This window comes from Epinephelus fuscoguttatus, linkage group LG3, assembly GCF_011397635.1.
Source record: "Epinephelus fuscoguttatus linkage group LG3, E.fuscoguttatus.final_Chr_v1".
Classification (NCBI taxonomy): Eukaryota; Metazoa; Chordata; class Actinopteri; order Perciformes; family Serranidae; genus Epinephelus; species Epinephelus fuscoguttatus.
Genome location: NC_064754.1, coordinates 29,675,980 through 29,696,268, shown reverse-complemented (window position 1 = coordinate 29,696,268; position 20,289 = coordinate 29,675,980). Strand labels below are relative to the sequence as shown.

General features: G+C 39.9%; 1 protein-coding gene across 1 annotated transcript in view; it reads left to right on the top strand.

Moving 5' to 3' along the window:
• armh3 (armadillo like helical domain containing 3) overlaps positions 1-20,289 on the top strand; it is a 36,478-nt gene that overhangs the window by 5,391 nt on the left and 10,798 nt on the right. Inside the window, exons 9-23 of the mRNA XM_049572784.1 lie at positions 2,469-2,525; positions 2,654-2,697; positions 3,229-3,289; positions 3,454-3,500; positions 5,548-5,623; positions 6,581-6,674; positions 9,178-9,279; positions 9,544-9,602; positions 9,684-9,749; positions 10,948-11,017; positions 11,713-11,773; positions 11,865-11,953; positions 15,334-15,416; positions 15,825-15,951; positions 17,654-17,729. Coding sequence (XP_049428741.1) covers positions 2,469-2,525; positions 2,654-2,697; positions 3,229-3,289; positions 3,454-3,500; positions 5,548-5,623; positions 6,581-6,674; positions 9,178-9,279; positions 9,544-9,602; positions 9,684-9,749; positions 10,948-11,017; positions 11,713-11,773; positions 11,865-11,953; positions 15,334-15,416; positions 15,825-15,951; positions 17,654-17,729 — 1,112 coding nt within the window. The remainder of the gene's footprint in view (positions 1-2,468; positions 2,526-2,653; positions 2,698-3,228; positions 3,290-3,453; positions 3,501-5,547; positions 5,624-6,580; positions 6,675-9,177; positions 9,280-9,543; positions 9,603-9,683; positions 9,750-10,947; positions 11,018-11,712; positions 11,774-11,864; positions 11,954-15,333; positions 15,417-15,824; positions 15,952-17,653; positions 17,730-20,289) is intronic.

Here is a 20,289-nt window from a genome sequence, read left to right as displayed (position 1 = left end):
TCCTTTCTGCCATGAGTCAGAAACTGATATTGATGCTGCTGTCCCAACAGTAGAGGATACAACAGAAGCAGCTCTATAAGTCTCTTTTAGTAGAGGATGCACAGCAGAGGTCTTCATGGGTCTACAGGTCAGTTTATCATTATATGTAATACCGGAATGGATCCTAAAAGACCTGTGATCAGCGCTGATGATGAGAGAAAAGCATGTGCAGTGTGTGTAACGGATGATGATTAGGCTGACTCGGGGGTTTCACCTAGGCCCTGGTTTGAGTACGCTTGACCCCAAAGTCCAGTGTGTTTGATTAGTGTAAACACTGTGTACCTCACCCGGGCTTGCTATGCCAGTCCATGCCCGAGTCCACTTGAAAAGATGGTCTTGAGTGTGGATCATGTAGTATGGTACGCATCAGGTATAAACACCAGAGTTGGTGTCTGAGTCTGAGCTCTGGTGTTAGGCAGAGAGCTCCACACCCGACAGTAGCCGCTTATCCTCCAGCACAACAAAAATGTGACATAGATGATGATGTGAGTTTTGGGCACAGAACAAACCTGAGTAGCGGGAGAGTGGAGAGGATGGGCAGTCGTACTCGGGCACAGTGTGAATCAGTCATACCTGATATGAAAACCCCCTCAGGATCAGATGACAGCAGTAAAAGTAAAGCAAAGCAGCAGCGTCAGTGAGTTTGAGGCACATAACTTATTCATTGATGTGAAGATTTTAAAGAAAATGAATATAAAGAGATAAAGATAAAATAAGGTAGACCTTCTTTGATCCCAAGGGAAATTGCTGAACCAGCAGCACCTATTTTGTATGAGCATCCTTCATACATATGGACAAGAAAAATGACAACAGTAGCCTACATCAGCACCTTGTGTTAATCATGAATCATGTTAATCATCATGGGGCTAAATCCAACTTGTATAGCAATATAACCAGCTGTATAAGAATGTGATTAACATATTAAGTTTTTTTTTATAAACTGACTAACGGAGCCTGACAGTCCGTGAGCATGGCAGCATGGAGATCAAATTTCAGTAGAGGTGGTAGGGGCAGAGTGGCTCACATTGTGTTTGTTTACTAGAAAGGTTGTGTTTTTTGGGGTGACAAGAGGAGACGAGGAGAGTTAGTCTCTCAAGAAAACTAAAACTGTGCCATTATGGCAACATTTTTGACTCTGTTTCTGTTTCTATTTATTCCTGTCGCTCGCTTTGAAAGCACCGCAGTAGACAAGGCATTATCGGACACCTTCATATTTTATGACAAAAAGCAAAACACAGTGGCATAACAACCTACTGTCCTTACTGTTGGCTGAATGAAATGTTATTTCCAGTAAATATCACAATATAAAATGTGTTTTTTGATTTAAAAAAAAAGTAATGTTACAAACATAGAAAGATGCCAAGTAGGCTACTCGCACATCTTTTTTTTTTTTTTTTTTTTGGGGGGGGGGAGAAGGATGACATGATGTCACAGAAGTGCACATTTAAGGGATTCAGTGTGGACAGAGAGTTCCAGTGTTAGATGATAGTTGGACGCTCATTTGCTGTTGGGCCACAGTGTCATTATGGTCCATTCGGGAGTGGCTGCTCAGCCAAGTTCGACACAGTCATATTTGGTTCACTGCTCCAGTCTGCTGTTGTTATATCAAACCAGTTTGAATGTTTTTACACCAGCCCAACCTTACAGTACAAGTGTTGTCACTTGGAAGTCTTTTAATTCTGAGTTGCACCACACCCAAGGGAAACAAGAGAGAATAATCAGAGCGTAAGATTTAATTGCTCTGTTTTAATTTTCACAAAGGGAATGTTGCAAAGCACAGATGGGTAAAATCACTGTGGTCTGAGCCACTGATTCATCCATGAACACGTCAACAAAGTTATTTGTTGAAGCTCAACATGACATTTCTATTTGGCACCAGATCAACATAAAAACTTTGACCCGATCAGGTCAGGTATCAAAGACGCACTTGTCCTACATTTAGATGAGAGAAGCAATCATTTTCCCTGAAATTACTTCCAATTCACTCCCCTCTCCAGTTATTTCCTGGAAGGATAAGAGTTGCGGCGTGGGAGGGGATAAATGGAAGAGGAGTGAGGTTTTTGGATGCACCCTGAGATGTCAGCAAAGCAGGCAGCGACACAAGGAGAATTAAGTCTAGTAAAATGCAGAAGACTTGGCTGAAGTGTGCTGCAACAGTCTGCATTTTAGGTACATGAAAAATACTGCTAATAATCCAACTAATAAAAATGGAGTTGTTTTATGATCCAGGATCACATGGTCTGTGCTTCCCTGTTTGTCTCCAAGAAAGCTGATCTCCATGCATGCATGTTCACATCTGTAGATGACCCCCTTGAGCTCGGGGACAAACTGAAAAGAGAACTTTCCTTTTAAGGGTCATGAAGTATTAACTTTTTTGTCAAGTATTTGACAAACTGCCTCTAACTTCACTAATTCTCTCTGTTTGTCAGTCTGTGAATCCATACATTGTGAAGCTCTCCATTGTGGACGATGAGCCAACACTAGATGTAAGTATGTTGTTTACTTCCTGTCTCTTTTTAACACCAGAATAATGCATAGCCAGTGTGATGTAGGCCTTCACGTCAAGCAGATCATCAAAGGTTTTACTGACACACTGGATGTTCTTTTCTTCCAGGGAATGGGTATGGTTGTCCACCAGGCTCTGACAGAATATAACAGGTGAGATCTAAAAATGTCCGTGTGTCGAAAACGTGTTTTTAATGATGCAGTTCACGATGTGCTGAGGCCACTGGCGTCATCACTTTAGTTTGATGTCTCCCGCAAATGTGCTATTTCTATTCTCCTGGAAAAAAAAGGGCCCTTTATATTTTTAGTTATTTATATCTGACAGTTTTCTTTGGCAGCCGGTAATGTTTTTTGGATGAGTCAAGGTTTGGGAATTAAAATGCTGTTTGTGAAGGAGGTCTCGTCCGCCTGCGTGCGTCGACAGACAAATCAAAGTGATGGATGGTGGCTCCATACAGTTCATTGTTTTTGTGTATACAGCAAGTGTCCCTTACATAATGCGTTGCAGGGAGTGGATGGAGATGTTAGGTGAATGTGTGTTAGGTTACAAGTGCTATGTTTGAGTGAGAACATATATCTCTGCCTCTGCTGCTGTGCAGTCCTACCTGACTTCAATTTATTTGTCACTTTCTCCACTTTCTTTAGTCACTTCTTTCCGTCTTTGTCCTTCTTTTTGATTTTTAGGCAGTACAAAGACAAAGAGGAGGAGAACCAGGGCGGGTTCTTCTCTACCCTCACCAGTATGGTAGGATTTTATTCTTACTTCACAGTAGATCTATTTTGAATATATTTTTATTTCTTCCATCAGCATATATTTGGTGTACAAAGAGTTTGCTGTGCAGCTCCTAACTGGGGCAGCTGTTCTTTCCCACAGTGTATGTGATTGCTTGATTCTGCTTCTGTCCACAGGTGGGCAGCATGTTCATAGCTGACGCGGATGAGAAACTCTCTGTACAGTAAGTGCAAAGTCATTGAAGTTCTTCTCCATCAGTCATGCATTGTTCTCTGTGCCTTCAATGAGAGGATCCATTACAGCTGCAGTGTTTTTGGCTTGTCCTCTGTTTCACTCTAAAGTGAATCATGTTTTTCAAGAATTTCTAAAGGGATACTTTGCCGGTTTTCAACCAGCTTTGTGTCATAACAGTGTGGGGTGGAATGTGTAAATGAACTATGGTAAACTTCCCTCCATCTTAACAGCACCCAGCTCTCCCTGCTTATCTCCCAGCTCAAACTATTGGATGATACATTTTCAAGAGAGAGCCGCCCCTTTCTCCAATATCATCCCCCTACAGAGCCAGAGAGCCACCATTGTAGACGTGTGCATGCGTGGTCTCGAGAGGGTGGGGTACCTGTCAGTCATTTTCAGCTAGCTTATGCTAGCAGCCAGAAACAAGTGTCTATGATCCATTGTCCGTCTGATAATCTAAACAAAGAACACGTTTCCTTGGAGTGGTCCTCCTAAAACGAACTGTGGTGAAAGTTGCTATATTCTCTATTGGATTAAGAAGCTGATGAGGAGACAGTGTTAGCTAGCGAGCTAGTGCGCTAGGTAGTAGAAGTTTTCTATTTCTGCTTCAAACAAGCAATTGTGAACGCAAGGTTATTTTTTACAACGATCTAAAATATGTATTTAGCCATCTCTGTCTGTACAGCATACAACTGAGACTCTGGTACTCGCACACGGGCACATCTAAAACGGTGGCTCTCCCGCTCTGCAGGGGGATGTTTCTCCATTCCTCTCTCTCTGTCTCAAAGGCAGACCAAACTTTGATCAAACTGTAAAACTAGGCAGTGCTGATCAAATATAAACCAAGACTCTGTTACTGTATTGCCTATTTCTCAAAAATGTCTCCAGAAACATATTTTAGTGCACTGTTTGGCTGGATATGAGAATTCTCTGGTCATGTAGCAACAATTTCAGAAGTATTTTGCCCTTCTGCTGCATAGACAGCCTCAGATTTGATTGGCTCAAGACACAAGTTCTTTATTTGTTGGAGGCAACATTTACACATGTTGATCATGACTATATGTGGCAGGAATAAAAAATATGAAAAGTTGATAAAGCGGAACTACATCCATTTTCAAAATTCATACGTTATTTCTATGGTCTAAGACAGTCCAAAATTATTAGTTAACATTAACAATTCACTCTCAAATCCAAAAACGTGCGAAAACACAAAGCTGTGATGTCATAGGGTGTAATGTCTGGAGCTGCTCCATAGACAATGAATGGTGAAAGATGGTATAGACAACACAGAGAGCATACAGGGGAATGTTCTGAGTGTATGGCTGCACAGCTGAGAATGCTACAATAGAATGAAGGTCATTTGGGTATAAAAAAGAAAACATATTCGCTGGGTCCACAAAATCAGTCTCTCATTTATTGTCTGTGGAGCAGCTCCAGACTTTATTTCCTATGACATCACAAGTTTGAGACTCCTCTGTTCCATGGCTTTGAGAGAGACCAGATCATGTTCACAAATATTGATTGAACTTTCCAAGGCCATTGAGATAACATATTGGAATTCTTAATTTAGGTGGTGTTCCCTTTTCAGGAGGGACAGGTCAGACTCTCACACAGTGTAGACTTTTTGTAACTGTTGTTTTCACTCAAGAGTCGCCTGTTAATTACTGCCCTGGTCCTAAAATTAAGTCAGTGTTAAAAATGCATTTGTTTTCGTAAACAAGGTTTACTGTTGTTTTACATCCGTAATGTCAACTCATTCATCAAAATTAAAATTGAATGTAAAGAAATTTGGAAAATGATGTATGTGTAGTCGAACATATTGTGCAGAACTTAATGACACAGAAAATTAAAAAAGTGACTCTCTGATGCGTTTGTTAATAAACTTTAAACAGTAGACTGCCCCTCCACTTGTTTTTTGAGCTCCAGTGAATCAAAGCCTGGAGCGTCTTTTCTGTCCAGTTTGTTTTTATTTGAAGACGTGGAGATTTTACTTCATGAAAGTCAAAGCTGACCTCTAACTTCCCTTTCTTTTTAAGGACAAATGAGGCAATTCTGCTGGCACTTTATGAGGCTGTGCACCTTAACCGCAACTTCATCACTGTATTAGCACAGGTAAGGTCCATTACTTCTTCACATAGTGTACACGTGTGCTCACTTGTATTTTGATGTTATTAAAAATATAAAGAGAATTGATTTTTTGCTCAGGAGAGATTTGTGGTTGTTCCAGCAGTGAAAGAGATGACTTTTTAAGAGCCTGCATAGTTTGAAAAGCACAATGGGTTGAGTTATGAATTAAGATACAAACACTCTGAAGATGATTTTATCAAGTCAGGAGTACTGTAACATTTGGCAAACTTTATTGTTGCCTTTGTTTTTTTCACTCTACTTTTGCTGGAAAAAAATCTTTTCTGTTTCTTTGTCTTCTAATCTTCTGTCAGGCGTGGCTTCTGTGATGTGATTTGGCATAGATAGTGGATAGAATAGAGGAGGAGACGGACGTTTTTTCCTTTCAGACTGTTTATTGCATTATTTTATATTTAGATCTCATACGTTAGCAGGAAATGTTGAGATACAGTGATGTTACACTGCTATTAGTACATTTTTCTAAAAGGTGCATGAGATGTGAAAATCATCTTTCTGCCATTATTCATTTGACTTTGTTTCTTGCACTTTATTATTCCCTGCGGGAACAGGCAAATTCAGCGTTGAGCCATCATAAGTAACAAACTGAATGGTGAGGGCTGGTCAGATGCAATTAGAGCAGCAGCCACTAACTTCCATCTGAGGCCATTAAGTCACTGTGCTGCTTTTTGCTATGCTGTAATTAAGTATAAATCTCATAAATTAGCAGGCATAATTAGTGAACCATTTTGTGGAAATGTTTTTCCCTGTCAGAAGTAAACACCCCTCCTCCCGTCTCCACTAAATGGCATCATGTTCCTTGCTTTCAGTTCTTATATGAATTTCCTGCCCAGTCTGCACTGTTGCATTTCTCGGTACATTATGGGACTCAAGTGACATCTTTTTGCTATTAATGACATTTAACATGTGTTTTTGGTGTATCAACAGAGCCACCCTGAGATGGACATTGCAACCACACCTGTCACCCCTACTCCAACCACACCTACAACACCACTTGGCACAACACCACCCTCCTTAGACAGTAAGTCAAACACTTTGTAATATTTTTGTTTGGGGAGACAGACTGTCAAAAACTTGAATGTAGTGTCTGTGACATAAACCCATTGATTTCTAAAGGAAATATCTCAAGTGTATATTAGTGTTTACCTCTCACTGACTTCATGTCAGTTTTTGTAGCCACATTATCTGCAGCAGGGAGGATCTGAGGTGACGCTAGAAAGCAGTGACATGTGAAATTGCAGCTCGCAGGGGGGTAATGGTAACTGTGTTTCACCTGGAAGAGTAGAAGAGTGGGTTTAGGCAAAGTAGCAGTCAAATTCAATTAGTCGTGAAACTCTAACTTTTATTTTGGAAAGAAACAAGGGTTATTTCCCATTGGCTTCAGAAGTCTGTTAGTGCTTTGTTTTTTTAGAGGCATAGTGTAGTGGTCATCATGGAAACTGCATTTTATAACCTCAAATACTGGCTTCACTGTTCAGCCATAGTGCTGTCTAGCTGAAGGACTCTCAGCTTGGGTGGTATCTATATTTTCATACCCTCCTGACAATTCACAAGTATATACAGTACTAATAGTGTTGGTGTAAACACCCCCCTACAACCCCCCAGAGAAGGAAGTCTGTTACGTTGCTATGTTCACAATCTCTCTTGGCTTTTTAAGTGTAGCAACCTCAAACCCTACTGTTGCTATTAAACAGAAAATTACAAACGTACACCTCCTGAATGCAAGTTTTTCTCTTTCACCAAACTAAGACTAGCTAATATATGAATAAATATTGATTGCCCTGCTAACTCATCATAAAACACTTTTTTATTCACACTTGACAGAGACAAAAGAAAACTCACCAAAACCCTCTTGGTTTCTTGGTTAATCACTGTTCCAACAACTCTGATTTGGACGAAATTTTTAAAACACGCTGGCTTTACATGCTGTTTTTCCCTACCGTCTCTCTCTGCCATTGCTGTCTGGCTTTTTCTAGTCCTGTCACATTATCCCCACCACTTGCAGTCACCATCTTTCTCAGCTCAGCTGCCTTTTCCATCGATGGAGACTGACCTCTGATGACACATGCTGTGCACTACATCAACTTAATACAGCAGCTCTGTATCAGTTTAAAAGAAAGAGGAACGTCTATATTTTCGACAGTATTGAGGGTCATACCATCAGGAGTTCAAACATCCTGTTATACTGTAATACCGTGCTACCGCCCAAGCCTCAAGGACACTAGAGCTTAAAGTGAAGAACGGCTTTAACTGCATCTTGTCAGTTCGTAGCCTTTACATATATGCCTTATACCGCAGCTTTACCTTTAAACAGAATTGGACTAAACTGAAAATGTTAAGTCCATCAAAATACTGAAAGGGGCAGAAAATGAAGTGAAGGATTTCTAAAGCTTTTTGGCATCACAGGTCTCTGCTTCTTTGCCTCCATTTAATCGTGACAGTGTTTTTACATACATTTTTAAAAACTCTCACTCACTCACTGCCTTGAACAGACACACATGCACCCACACCAGCAGCCTTTTCAAATATTCAATGGATTTTTAAGGTGATCTGATAGAGGAGAGGTGCTCACACACAGTGAACGACAAATCTAATGTTGCATTATTGCATCTAAATAATCAGATTATCACAACACCTCACATACTTATTTTTATCTTTTGAACTTCCGTGCATGGCTGTCACTTCAGGTTTTATGGAAAGTGAATGCTGTTTCCAGCACATTCAGATACAGGTCATTTAGCTTGCTACACACGCTGTAACTGTTAAAAGGTGTATGCCTCCATCTCTGGCTACCTTCCATTGCTGTAAACCTAAGAGCCATTTTACATATGAAATATTAACCTCCAGCTTCAAATACAGATGAATGTTTCACATGCAGTGTGCCATGTCATGGGAGCTTCACCACTAAGAGGGTTAGAAACAGTTGCACACACGTGCCGGGAATCACATGTCAGGAATACACCTTTTTCCTTCCACAGTTCAGCCCCTGTGATGATATGTTTCTTGACAGTGTAAAATCTTCCTTTGGCTCCTGCTGTGATCTGAGGAGGAAGGAAACAGAGTGCGATAGAAGTTACTGACTCATCATTTATCCATGAAACAAGATGTATGTTTCACAGAGCAGAGATTTTTTAAATGGATACAGAAGCTTGCCTACACAACGCAGGCTACAGTAGCTACAGTAATGAGACAAATACATCACTTTCTGTAATGGCTGTTATGTGCCTGAATGGGCACTCAGCCTGCCCAAACAAGGGTCTTGTTATTCCCGTTTTTAGACAGTAGTCTTTGATTTTAGACTCTGGTTTTTGGGACGTCATTATTTATGGAATGACTCACTTGGAACTGATTGCACAGTTTTGTGACTTTAAAGTTTGAGTCATCATTATTATGGTCTTTCTGTCTGTTTAGTTTATATATACAGTATTTCCTCCTTGTTCATAATAATTAGAGACAATATTGGTTAGAGTTTTATCTGCTGTGATAATGTTTGATTGAGTTTTATTTGTATGTGTGCTGTGTAGTGATGAACAACCCAGAATTGCCTCTGGATCCCAACCTGCAGACCAGCAACCTTCTCATCACCTTCCTCAAGTACGCCTCCATTGTAATGCAGGATACTAAAGGTAAACAGAGACCTTTATGCCTCCTCCTCTTTGTCTCTGTCACTCTACCGTCCTGTAATTCTTCATTCTTTAACTTTTTTTTTGCTCCACCTCTGTCCTGATGTGTCCTCGTGTAATTGTCTGAGACAGCAGTGACAAATAAATGCTGTTCTCTGCAAAACCACAGTTGTTATCACACTTTATAACATTCATTTGTTTCAGCCACTCCCAAAGTCCTTTGTTTTCTTCTCACCTGCTAAGATTCTCATACTTGTGTGTTTGCAGATGAGCATCGACTCAACAGTGCCAGACTGTGCCTAATCATCCTCACCTGCATAGCAGAGGTAGGAGCAGCCACGCTGCTGCAGCATTTGCACCTTCAAAAGATTGACTTTGTTCTGACTTCCCCTCTGTGTGTGTGATAGGACCAGTACGCTGATGCCTTTCTTCATGATGACAATATGAACTTCAGAGTCAATCTCCACAGAATGGTGAGTTTTCTGGTAGTGAGTGAAAGATGACACAAGTGACATTAAAAAGTTGTTAGTGTAGTACACTGACAGTGCAGTGAGAGGCAAACAGCTTTAATGTAGACTTCTAGAGGATTTAAATGGAGTTACTTCAAAGAACAGAATACATCACTATGTGTAATGATCTCTCCTTTCATCCATCCCTCAACCATTACTTTCCCTGCTTTTCATGTACAGATGTACTTGTAAAAAACAGATTAGAAACCAGGTTATACGTATACATGGCGGATGTATACAGGTGAAAACTAACTAGGGAAATCAGGTTTCTCTAATACTCTACCCCTGATTACAGTAACCAGGCTTCTAGTCTACATGTTGAAATCATCTCACTGAAGAATGCAGACTGTAACCTGTTACTTAAGTTCATGTAAATGCACTGCACGATGAAGACTATGATACTTAATTGTGTTTGCTAAATGTTCCACTTTTATTAGAACTTTTCTAGAAAAAGGGTTTACAAAATTGCACAATTGGCCAAATATTAGCAATAAATATATTGTCTTGTACAGTATTTCTTATTTAAATTATCATATTTGTTTCTAAGATGTTGGAAGGAGCCTGAAACTGTGGAGGGAACAAATGATGGAAATTGTTGCATGTGAAAAGATGCTCCTAAGATTGAATTAAACAAATTATATGTGCAAAGAACAATGGGGCAACTTCAGTGGGTAAATAGCCGGAGGGAGCAACTTAACCTTGACAAGAGTCTAATGGTTTGGTTCAGTATATCTGTAACTGTTGGCATGTACTAATGCCCACCAAATATCTGCCTTTCTTTCATCAGTGTCTGTTTGGTTACTTCCCTCACTTTTATTTTATTTTTATTTTATTTATGTATTTAAAAAAATAAATAAATAAATAAATAAAAAATATTTTATTTATATACATATATATTTTTTATTTATTTTGATATTCTTTTTTTTAATAAAACTTTTATTATTTTTTAATTTATATATTTTATTCTATTTATTATTTGGATTTTTTTTTATTTTTTATACATTTTTATAAAAAATATTTTTATTATTTTATTGTTTGCCTGTTTTTTTTAATAAAAATTTAATTAAAAAATACTTATAAAATTGTCATCACTAGCATGTGCACTATAATATATTTATGCATATTTACATACTGCATATTTAAAATTTGTGTTTTCTTTCAGCCGATGAGGCACAGAAAAAAAGCAGTGGACAAGAATATCCCTTCACGGCCGCTGGTGTGTGCTGTTCTAGGTATGAGGAACATTTATAATTATTGTTTATTTATATAAACCCAAACTGGCTGTCACTTGGATTTTTGATATTTTTGAAAGCTACTTAGTTATCACTTCTGATTTACCTCTCAAGTAATTTCCCATAGTTTCCAGCTACAAACCAGATGTTTATGAACGTTACAACATTCACCAGACTGCAATCACAGCTGTCAGAGCTGTGCTTTAGACCTCTTACTTTGTTTGCATTTTTTTTTTAAAAAGAAGAGATGATGAGCCAGTGTAATGTATGGATTTTCTTTTTGCCTGTTCTTCATCTGTTATTCAAGGTTGTACAGCCAGCAGTGCCAGTGTACTTAAATGGCTCTCAAAAGGTTTATAAAAAAACATTTTTTACAGATGTCGTTGATTCACATTGTAGATCATATTTAATCGCTGGGCATTTCCCTTCTACTTGGTGAGAGGTGTTTTTTCCTGACATGTTTACTGGTAGTTTTTCCCCCCAGATATCTTTGTTTGTTTTTGTTTTACTGCCTCTCATGCAGTAACTTTTACTACCTAGAACGAAGACGCATTGATCTTGTTCTCTTTGACTTTGCCTTGATGTTGCATTATTGCAGCCGATATGATATTTGAGTGTTTGTGCAATTTAGTCTTCTGTTTGTGTCTTTCTCACAGTGATTTTTTTCCTGTCTTTGTTTGTTTTCTTTTGTTTAGATCTGATGGTGGAGTTTATTGTCACTCATATGATGAAGGATTTTCCCATGGATTTATACTTGTGAGGACACACAGACATCACACACATGTTCCTAGTCTCACCCACACACCAGCTCCATCACCACAGTTTGATGTGTTTGTTTCCTGTGCAGGCGCTGTGTGCAGATCATCCACAAACTCTTGTGCTATCAGAAGAAGTGCAGAATAAGGTTACACTACACCTGGAGAGAGCTCTGGTCAGGTAAAGACACCTCACTTTTTCTTATGCTTCATTTAGGGTGGGGGGGGGGGGGATAAGAGCGTAGGCAGGAACTTTTCCCAGGGGACTCAGAAACTTGTGAGGAACTTAAGAACTTGACCTGTATTTTGAGCGGAGGAACAGGGGCTAATATTTATTCCTGTACGATAGTTCCAGGTAAAAGTGTTCCTGCTGTGGGGGCATTACTTTCCAACTACAAATTGAGTACTGCATTTGAAAAACAAGGAAGTGCTTGTGTATGTTAGGATGAGAGGTGGTTATTTTCCGTTATTTATTCATTTTAAAAACAAAATTATGCTCTGTTGTGGGTTTCCTAACCTGATTAAAAAAGAACCAGAGAAAGAGAGGGAGAATGCGAACAAGCTGACAACATGGGTGAATGACAGGGAACTAATGACTAAAGGAGAGAAATAAAACTTAACTTGGTTATAGTTTCACTCTGGTTTCGCTGTAAAACAGATATAAACCATCAATACTCAGCAGATCATCTAACCTGGATGCTCTTAATTTTTCAGTCTCCTTTTCCTCCTTTCATTCATTCATTGAATGCACCTGAACTCTGGTGGTCCCCTGACCTTTTCTCTAGCGCTACCTGCAGGTCCAGCTGGTGAAACATGTTAGAGACATTCATGCCACCGTCAGGGTGACTTATAATCACTTTGATTAGCTCCCGGATAACTTAACAAGCATGTAGGTGTTTCTTGTGGCCCCTGGTTTTAGTTATTTCAGCTTTGTTTCAGAGACGTCATGTTTAGTCTGTCATTTTGGCGCGGTGGACCAGTCTAAATATGACAATACCCATGATCCTTGGGTATCTTTGGCACGTCAAGAAAGAAAAAAGATTCCTGCACACTGTTGCCAAACTTGCAAAATATTCTTTTGGCAACAAAAGACTGCCCCATCTTATTTAATCTGCAATTTTTTCTTCATTTTTCTCAACACAGTAACCTTTAGCATCAACAGTTTGGTGATTCATGTTTCATGCTGCAGTGCTCATTGGGACTCTTGGTCAATTTCTCCTGCAAAGTTTTTCTGTCCACAGGCTTGTACCTTAGGCTTTTTATCAAGGAACCAAATATTCTCTAACACAGTTGTTTATCTTTTGTTGTGATGATATAATCGGGAGAGTTTTATGTTGATCCAGTGTTGTTTATTAAATAGCGATGATGTCAAGGTGATGAAGGAGACTCCGCTGACACCGTCTTGCTTGTATACAGAAAAGGTTTATTACAAGAAGTACAGCATCAAATCAAGCACCTAGGATTGCCTGAAGAGGGTTTGAAGCCAATATGAACTGCTCTGAAAAACAGCCCCAAAAACCCTGCTTATATAGACTTGGTTGTTTTTGTGAAATGTGAGACAAAGTAAAACAGACGACAGAGAGACACCCTAGTTGGACTTCACCAATCCTTGACCTGGGCCATAAATACCTTCTTGACCCTGACCATATATACTTCTGGACCCTGGGCCCCTAACTGGTCATCTGTTCCAAGGCTTCAGAGTGGATCTTCATATACTACACCAGGCTGTAGAAGTGCTACAGCTGTCAAATACTACCACACGTAATGTCAGTGGGAACACACACTTTGCAACTATATTTTACCCACAGAGTTGCCAGCATGGCTGTAGACTCTTGATATATGGCAAACATTTTTTTGGAAGAAATGTTTCTATTCTTGAGTTTGTGTCGTAGCAACAGCATTAAGTAGCATTAAGTAGCTTCTTATGGTTTCATAATGATTGAAGTCAATTCTCACAGGCACACCCTACTTTAAGATATACTGTATATAGTAGTTGTGAACCCCTCAGCTGTATTGTTCAGAGAAAATTACAGATCCATCTGCTACTTCAGCACCACAGACAGTTCCATGGACTTATCAATACACAGCACACTTAAAGGCAACTGGTATTTTAAAGCCATGGTTGGGGCAACAGATTCTAACTTGGATCAGTGAGTCAAACAGACTAGACTAACATTCAGTTAAACAACCCCTCTGCCTCTTCACTCTCTCTGCTATTAGGGGGCAGAGGAGCATGGCAGGTTAACAAGGGGCATGCATTTTGATCATTTTGCTAACAAGGGGGATGATGTCCCTCCTCTACCCTCCTCAAATTGCGTACTGATGTGAAACCCACTGGTTTTTAGCTGCCAGTGCAAAGGAAAGGATTCAAGTCTGCCCGTTCTTGAGTGAAAGCTCTGTTTTTGATATACATTTTTCTCTCTTTAGAACACGCCATGTGAAAGTAGTTTTCTCTCACTCTCTTTTTTTCTCCCCTGTTTGTGTATATCGCTAACTGACTCACATTGCTAAAGTAGTGCTACAAATGCTGTGCAGGTTAAAATAGAAACACCCCATCAAATTTTGATAATTATCAATAATTTATTGGTTGTAGGTCTGGACCCAGACCACAGTTCATCTGTAAGTGATCTTGAGTGGGATGGAGAGAGATGGGACGTTAACAAGTGTGACACATTTAGGTCATTTTGCTAACAAGGGGGATCGCGTCCCCCCTCAAATTGCCCACTGGTTGTAACTGTACTTTATATGTAAAACGGGAGAATTGAAGGTATACTTTTTTTAAGCTTCTGCTGATTTATGTGATGAATTTGGAAGTTTTTTGACAGGACATGTTTACAGCCTAATTTTTGAAATGAAGATTCAGAATGACCCCACATATGATTTAAATCTTAAAAATGTTTGATTTGCTGGGCGTCACCTTAAGAGTTGAGTGCTTTTGCAAAACAAAGCCATTTCCCTCCAAAGTCATTGAGCCTGTTGTTTTGGAAATGTATTGCATCATTGAGATTGGATAATGAGTCTCTAAAGAAAGCACAATCCATCCTGGTGGCCTTGTTTTCAGCCCGGTCAACACACAATAGGATAACAATTCAGCTTGTAATGGCCCCATCGCAACTGTGTCTCATTAGAATACAGATTCCTTTAATCAGACCAATAATCAGCTTAATTCCCCGAGTAACACTGACCCTCTCCTCCTGGTGGTGATAATAGCATACCATGAAATAAGACTGGAGAGAAAAAAATGAGCTAAATTAAAGCAATAGATGTGTTTATCTTCTTTCAGCGTGTTGTTGTGCCAGCCTTGGTTGGAGCTTTTTAAATGCTTTTTTTGTGTGCGCTCACATTTTGTTTCTTCTTCTGGGTTTTGTTTCCCTCTATTAAAGCTTGTGAAAGGACTTGATTTGGTGTTGAAAGGTTTCCCCCCTCCTGTGTTTCCATTATCTTCCTTAATAAAGAAGCTCACTGAGGAAAGCAGACTGTTGCCATATGCCTCTGCTGCTAGACGACTATCAGCACTCCAGATTATTTCATTAATTTTTGTGCATGTCTTCCTCTGCACAGCTCTCATCAACCTGCTCAAGTTCCTGCTGTCAAATGAGACAACACTGCTGGCCAAGCACAACATCTTTTATCTGGCCTTACTGGTGAGCAACACACACACACACACACACACACACACACACACAAACAAACACAAACTGATAACATGCCGACAGCAGCTTGACAGAGTACAGTCCACAATGGAAATGAGTTTCACAGGAAGTGTGTATGATCTTGTCGTAAGAGAAGAGCCAGATGCTGTGTCAGTGGTACTGCGTGCAGCCCAGCTGTGACTGAAATCACACACAAGAGTATGAACTTCTTTTTATTAGTGTGTCTAAGGAGGTAAATGAGGCCAAACAGGCTGTGTATGCAGAAACTGAGGAATTGTAAACTTAATTTCCCTTTAGAAAATTTACTGTATTTGGTTCGTTCCACTTTTTTTCTCTTGTTGAGTCCTTTATGTTTGAGAGTGAATGTGTGGGCCAACTCATGTGTGTCTCCTCATCCAGGTAGTGAACCTTTTCAACATGTTCATAACATACGGTGACACGTTCCTGCCCACCTCCAACAGCTACGATGAGCTGTACTATGAAATCGTACGAATGCACCAGGTCTTCGACAACCTCTACTGTATGGGTATGTTAGTAGAAACTTCAGGGTTTAACCTGACTCATTGTATATTCTGATGTAAAAAGTTACTCAAATAATTGCCAAGTATGAAATAATAGGCATCACGAAATATTGAGGGAGGTGTAATTACATGTTACTTGGCACAGCTTTGAATAGTCGACTATTCAGTAATCAGAGGAGCCTGATTTGTCTGCCAGTCTCACAGTGAAATGGTCGGAAAGTGGTGGAAAAATATGAGGGTGCCGAATGTCTAATTTTACATAGAATTGCTCGGTTTATCTCAATAAATCATGATGTATAACGTCTTTGTCATGAACGTATTAATAAGAACGTAGCATGAGCAAAGTGCTGAATATTTCTTGAATATATGAATGATTCCTTGTCAAAATCAGCAGTGGGAGGCACATAGAAACAGAAGTTTGTGGCTTGTAGCTCTCTTGTTTACTGTCCTCTCTCTGTTTTTCGTCTGTCTGTGGATTGTCATCATGGAGGGGATGGAATTAGGGCAAAAAGTTCTATTTTTCATTTTTCATTTTCATTTTTCTTACTATTTACTACATGTTCTGTCTGTCTGTCGAACTCCTCCGCTCCATTTCAATACTGTGAACAGCACCCCACCTCAACCCAACAAACAGCACAGGATGGAACATGTCCTATTATAAAATAAATTCCTATGCCAAGCAAAGAAGACAAACTGTTGAGTCAGCTATTGAAGTTGTTTTGTCTGGTGAGAAAAGAAAAACATGATTTGATGAACCATTGACAATAGGAAACACTTCGGATTTGACTATGTAAATTTGTAGTCGGGGACACACGTACCTGTTGTAGTTTAAGTCACTGATGAATTTCAGTGTTGTCACTTTGCAGTTTTTAACCAATCAGTGTTGAGCTACCATTGACAAAACTTTACACATTGAAGTGTTCTACATGGTTCCCACGGTCATGGAAAACCTGGAAAAATCATGGAATTCTACAGTCTTGTAGTCGCAAATTTACTTTCTGTAGCTGCTGACGTAAAGTAGCTCTAATATGCCGCAGTGCATGACAGTGTTTTGCTCACCATCATGTACGTTTTCTCCCCGCATTCTGTCTCTACCTCCATGTATGCCGGCTAGCTGGAATTATGTTTGAATAGAATTTGAATCTGATATGTTTGAATAACACTGCAGGAAAAATGGGGCAAGAAAAATAATTCTGTGACAGTGTGATTTGACATGTTTTCATAACTATGCCCCCACTGATACTTTAAAATGTGCCACATTAAAGTGGAGCAATTGACATGGGCAGCCTAGGGCAAACAGTTGTCACTTGGAGTGCCAGTGTGCACTTTGGTTTTGCTTTAACTGTTCTGAAAGTAGAGCATGGTAGTTTGAAGGTACAAAGCACTTTTTTTTTTTAATTTTTATTTTTTTAACAAATCAGCCAACTGAACTGTGAGGTGTCACTTCCCCCACTCTGGGAGCTTTACTGCTCCGTGTCTCCAGACCACCTATGATAATATAATGAATATTTGGAGTAAAGTCTTGTTTGTTTCATACATTATAATGGGTCATGTAAATTTGGTTATGGGTCCTTGAAAAGTCAGGGAAAAATTTTAAAAATTTGTAGGAACCCTGGTTCTAGCCTTCCCTTATTGCCCTAAATGTGACAGATGAAAAGAGATGTGGCAGTACGTGTGCATCTAACTCTGTCTTTCTCTGCCTCCCAGTTCTGAGAGTATCGACCAACACGGGCCAGTGGAAGGAGGCAGCCAGCAAAGTCACGCATGCCCTTGTCAATGTTAGGTAAAAAAAAAACACACACACACACACACTCTCTCAACACACAACTACTGTATCCTAAGAAGGAGAAAAGAGTCATATTGGATTGAAGGGAATCACAAATAAGAATGTGATGGAGAAAGGTCAAAATAAAGTGAAAGAAGTTAAGTCTTTGGAGCTGTAATTTAGGTTCTCCATCCCCAGCCTATTCCCCTCCCTCCACTTCCTCCCCAGGCCCCTCTATTCAGTCATATTTAAGCCTTTATCTCCTCCACCCTGCTCCACTCCACATACACACTCTATTTGATCTCTCTCTTTCCTCCTCCATCGTCTCTGAGGAGATGATCCGCTGAGGTCACCCTGGCTTGGAGGCCCCTGAGGCCACCCATACCAGCAGGATACTCCCCAAGGATTCACCCACTACACCGGGCTCCTGATGGAGCTGACTCCACTGCTTGCATAGGCAGTCACAAGGGCTGAAGGGAGGGCGGGAAAGAGGAAGATTAAATGAGTAATACTTGAAAGAATAGATGAATAAATGAATGAATCGGAGAGGAATGGAGAACCCACAGAGACGGTGTTAAAATTAACTCAAATGAAGGGACCAATTCCATTTCACTCCCATCAGTTCATTCCTCCGTACGCTGGCTTCCCACACGTAAACGACAACTGAATTACCACAACGGAGAATTCTCAGAATTTTTGTCACTATAATTTATTTGATATATGACGTACTCTAAGCCAGTTCAAAATAAGCCATTTCATCTCTTGGCTGTGCTTATTGCATCAGCTTATATCTGAGCTATAAAGCAGTTTATTTCATGGAAATGAATGCTAATGCTGGAGAAGATTGCCTCTGAATTTACATCTGAAATTCCCTGGTGTGCTCACACAATAAGAAGGAGGCATTGAGGTGGAATTGAATGGGAGTGAATAGAAGGTAGTTTTGGTGTTAAACAGCCTCTCTGTAACTCGGGTGTTTAGAACTTTGCTTGTCAAATATCTTGTAAAAATTACCAGCTATAGACCTTCACACCTTGAATATTGTTTTGTTATTGGTTTGCACCTAATCTAGAAGTTAAACAGCCTCTCTAGAAAGCCACACACACGTTAAAGACCCCTGTCACCACATGTCTTTGTGTATTTGTGTTCTGGGGCTGTTTTTCATGGTTTGGGGTCAGAGCCTCACTCCAGCTGAACTTTTATTTCCAGTCTTTTGAAATCCCAATATAATAATATTTTAGACTACATCCACACTAAGCCATCTAATTCTCATTACAGATATTTATGTAGCTGTTGTCAGACAAAGAAACAAAACTGAAATAAGGATGTGAATACGGCTTATAAACACTGTTGGGATGAACTGGAACGCAGACTGTGAGGCCTTATCGGCCAACATGGCCAACGTCACTAATGCTCTTGTGGCTAAAATGGAGAAAATCCCTGCAGTCAGGTTCCAAAATCTGGTCTTAAGTCTTCCCAAAAGACGATTAATGCTCATGGTTTTGGAATGAGATTTTTAACAATTGCATATGTCTGTAATGTTCGGGTGTGCATGTAGTGTTGGCAGTGTAGTATACGTCCCATTCTTGGACTTTAAAGATCCCCTCCACTCAAAAACATGTCCCCTGTAGTGTCTGACCTTGACTATACTGACTTGTATCTATGCCAAGTTTTTCACTAGAGACACATTCCTTACATTCCTCTACTGAAGGGGGTGATGTCTGTGCGCTTCTCTAAAATCTGAGATCCAAACGGTACAGGATAGATTTGGTACATCACTGATTCAAAAGTCAGTCACTGTCTAATATGCAAATGCCAAACCTGAAACCTCCAGTGCAGAGCTGACTTGTCAGTACAGAGAGCAGAGTTTACATTAGCACAGTGAAAGTTTTGACAGCAAACATGGTAGAGTGTGCAGTTATTGGATGTAAACCGGACCAATGTGAACACATGGCATCACTGAAGCAGATACTATTGTATGTTTCACAGCTGCTAACACAAACAACATAACTACACTTACCATTCTATTATGTCCACTAGATGCCAATTAAGGTGCACAACAGACTCCTCATCCGAGTCTCATGGATGTATAATGAGGACTGGCAGTAGTGTTAGAGGCGGTACCCCGTTCAATCTTACGAAAATTGGCCAAGGCCAAGACCAAAAATGATCAGCTGACCATAAAAAAATACTTGGATAATCAACCCTGAGAGCAGGTGCACTTGAGACTTTCACTGGTCTAGCTGGCTACTTCTGGTTTAGCACTTGTGAACTTGAATGGGCATAAAATGATTCAGTCATGCACTTTCCAAATATTATCGGACCAATTGGATCAAATTCCAAGAAGTGAAACAAATCATTTCATGAGGGCTGTGATGCTCAAAAAAATGTATCCAGTGATTAACAGACCTCTCTATCGCCATGAAAGTCAATGGGAAAACATCTTTTTGGGCCATGGGACATGACATGATGGTGTAATTACACTGTTTGGCCACTACGGAAATTAGTTTCAAAGCCTGACACAATTCCTGGGGACCAGGTGTGACTGAGACTCAAACCTGTGGCTGAATCTCTCTGATGT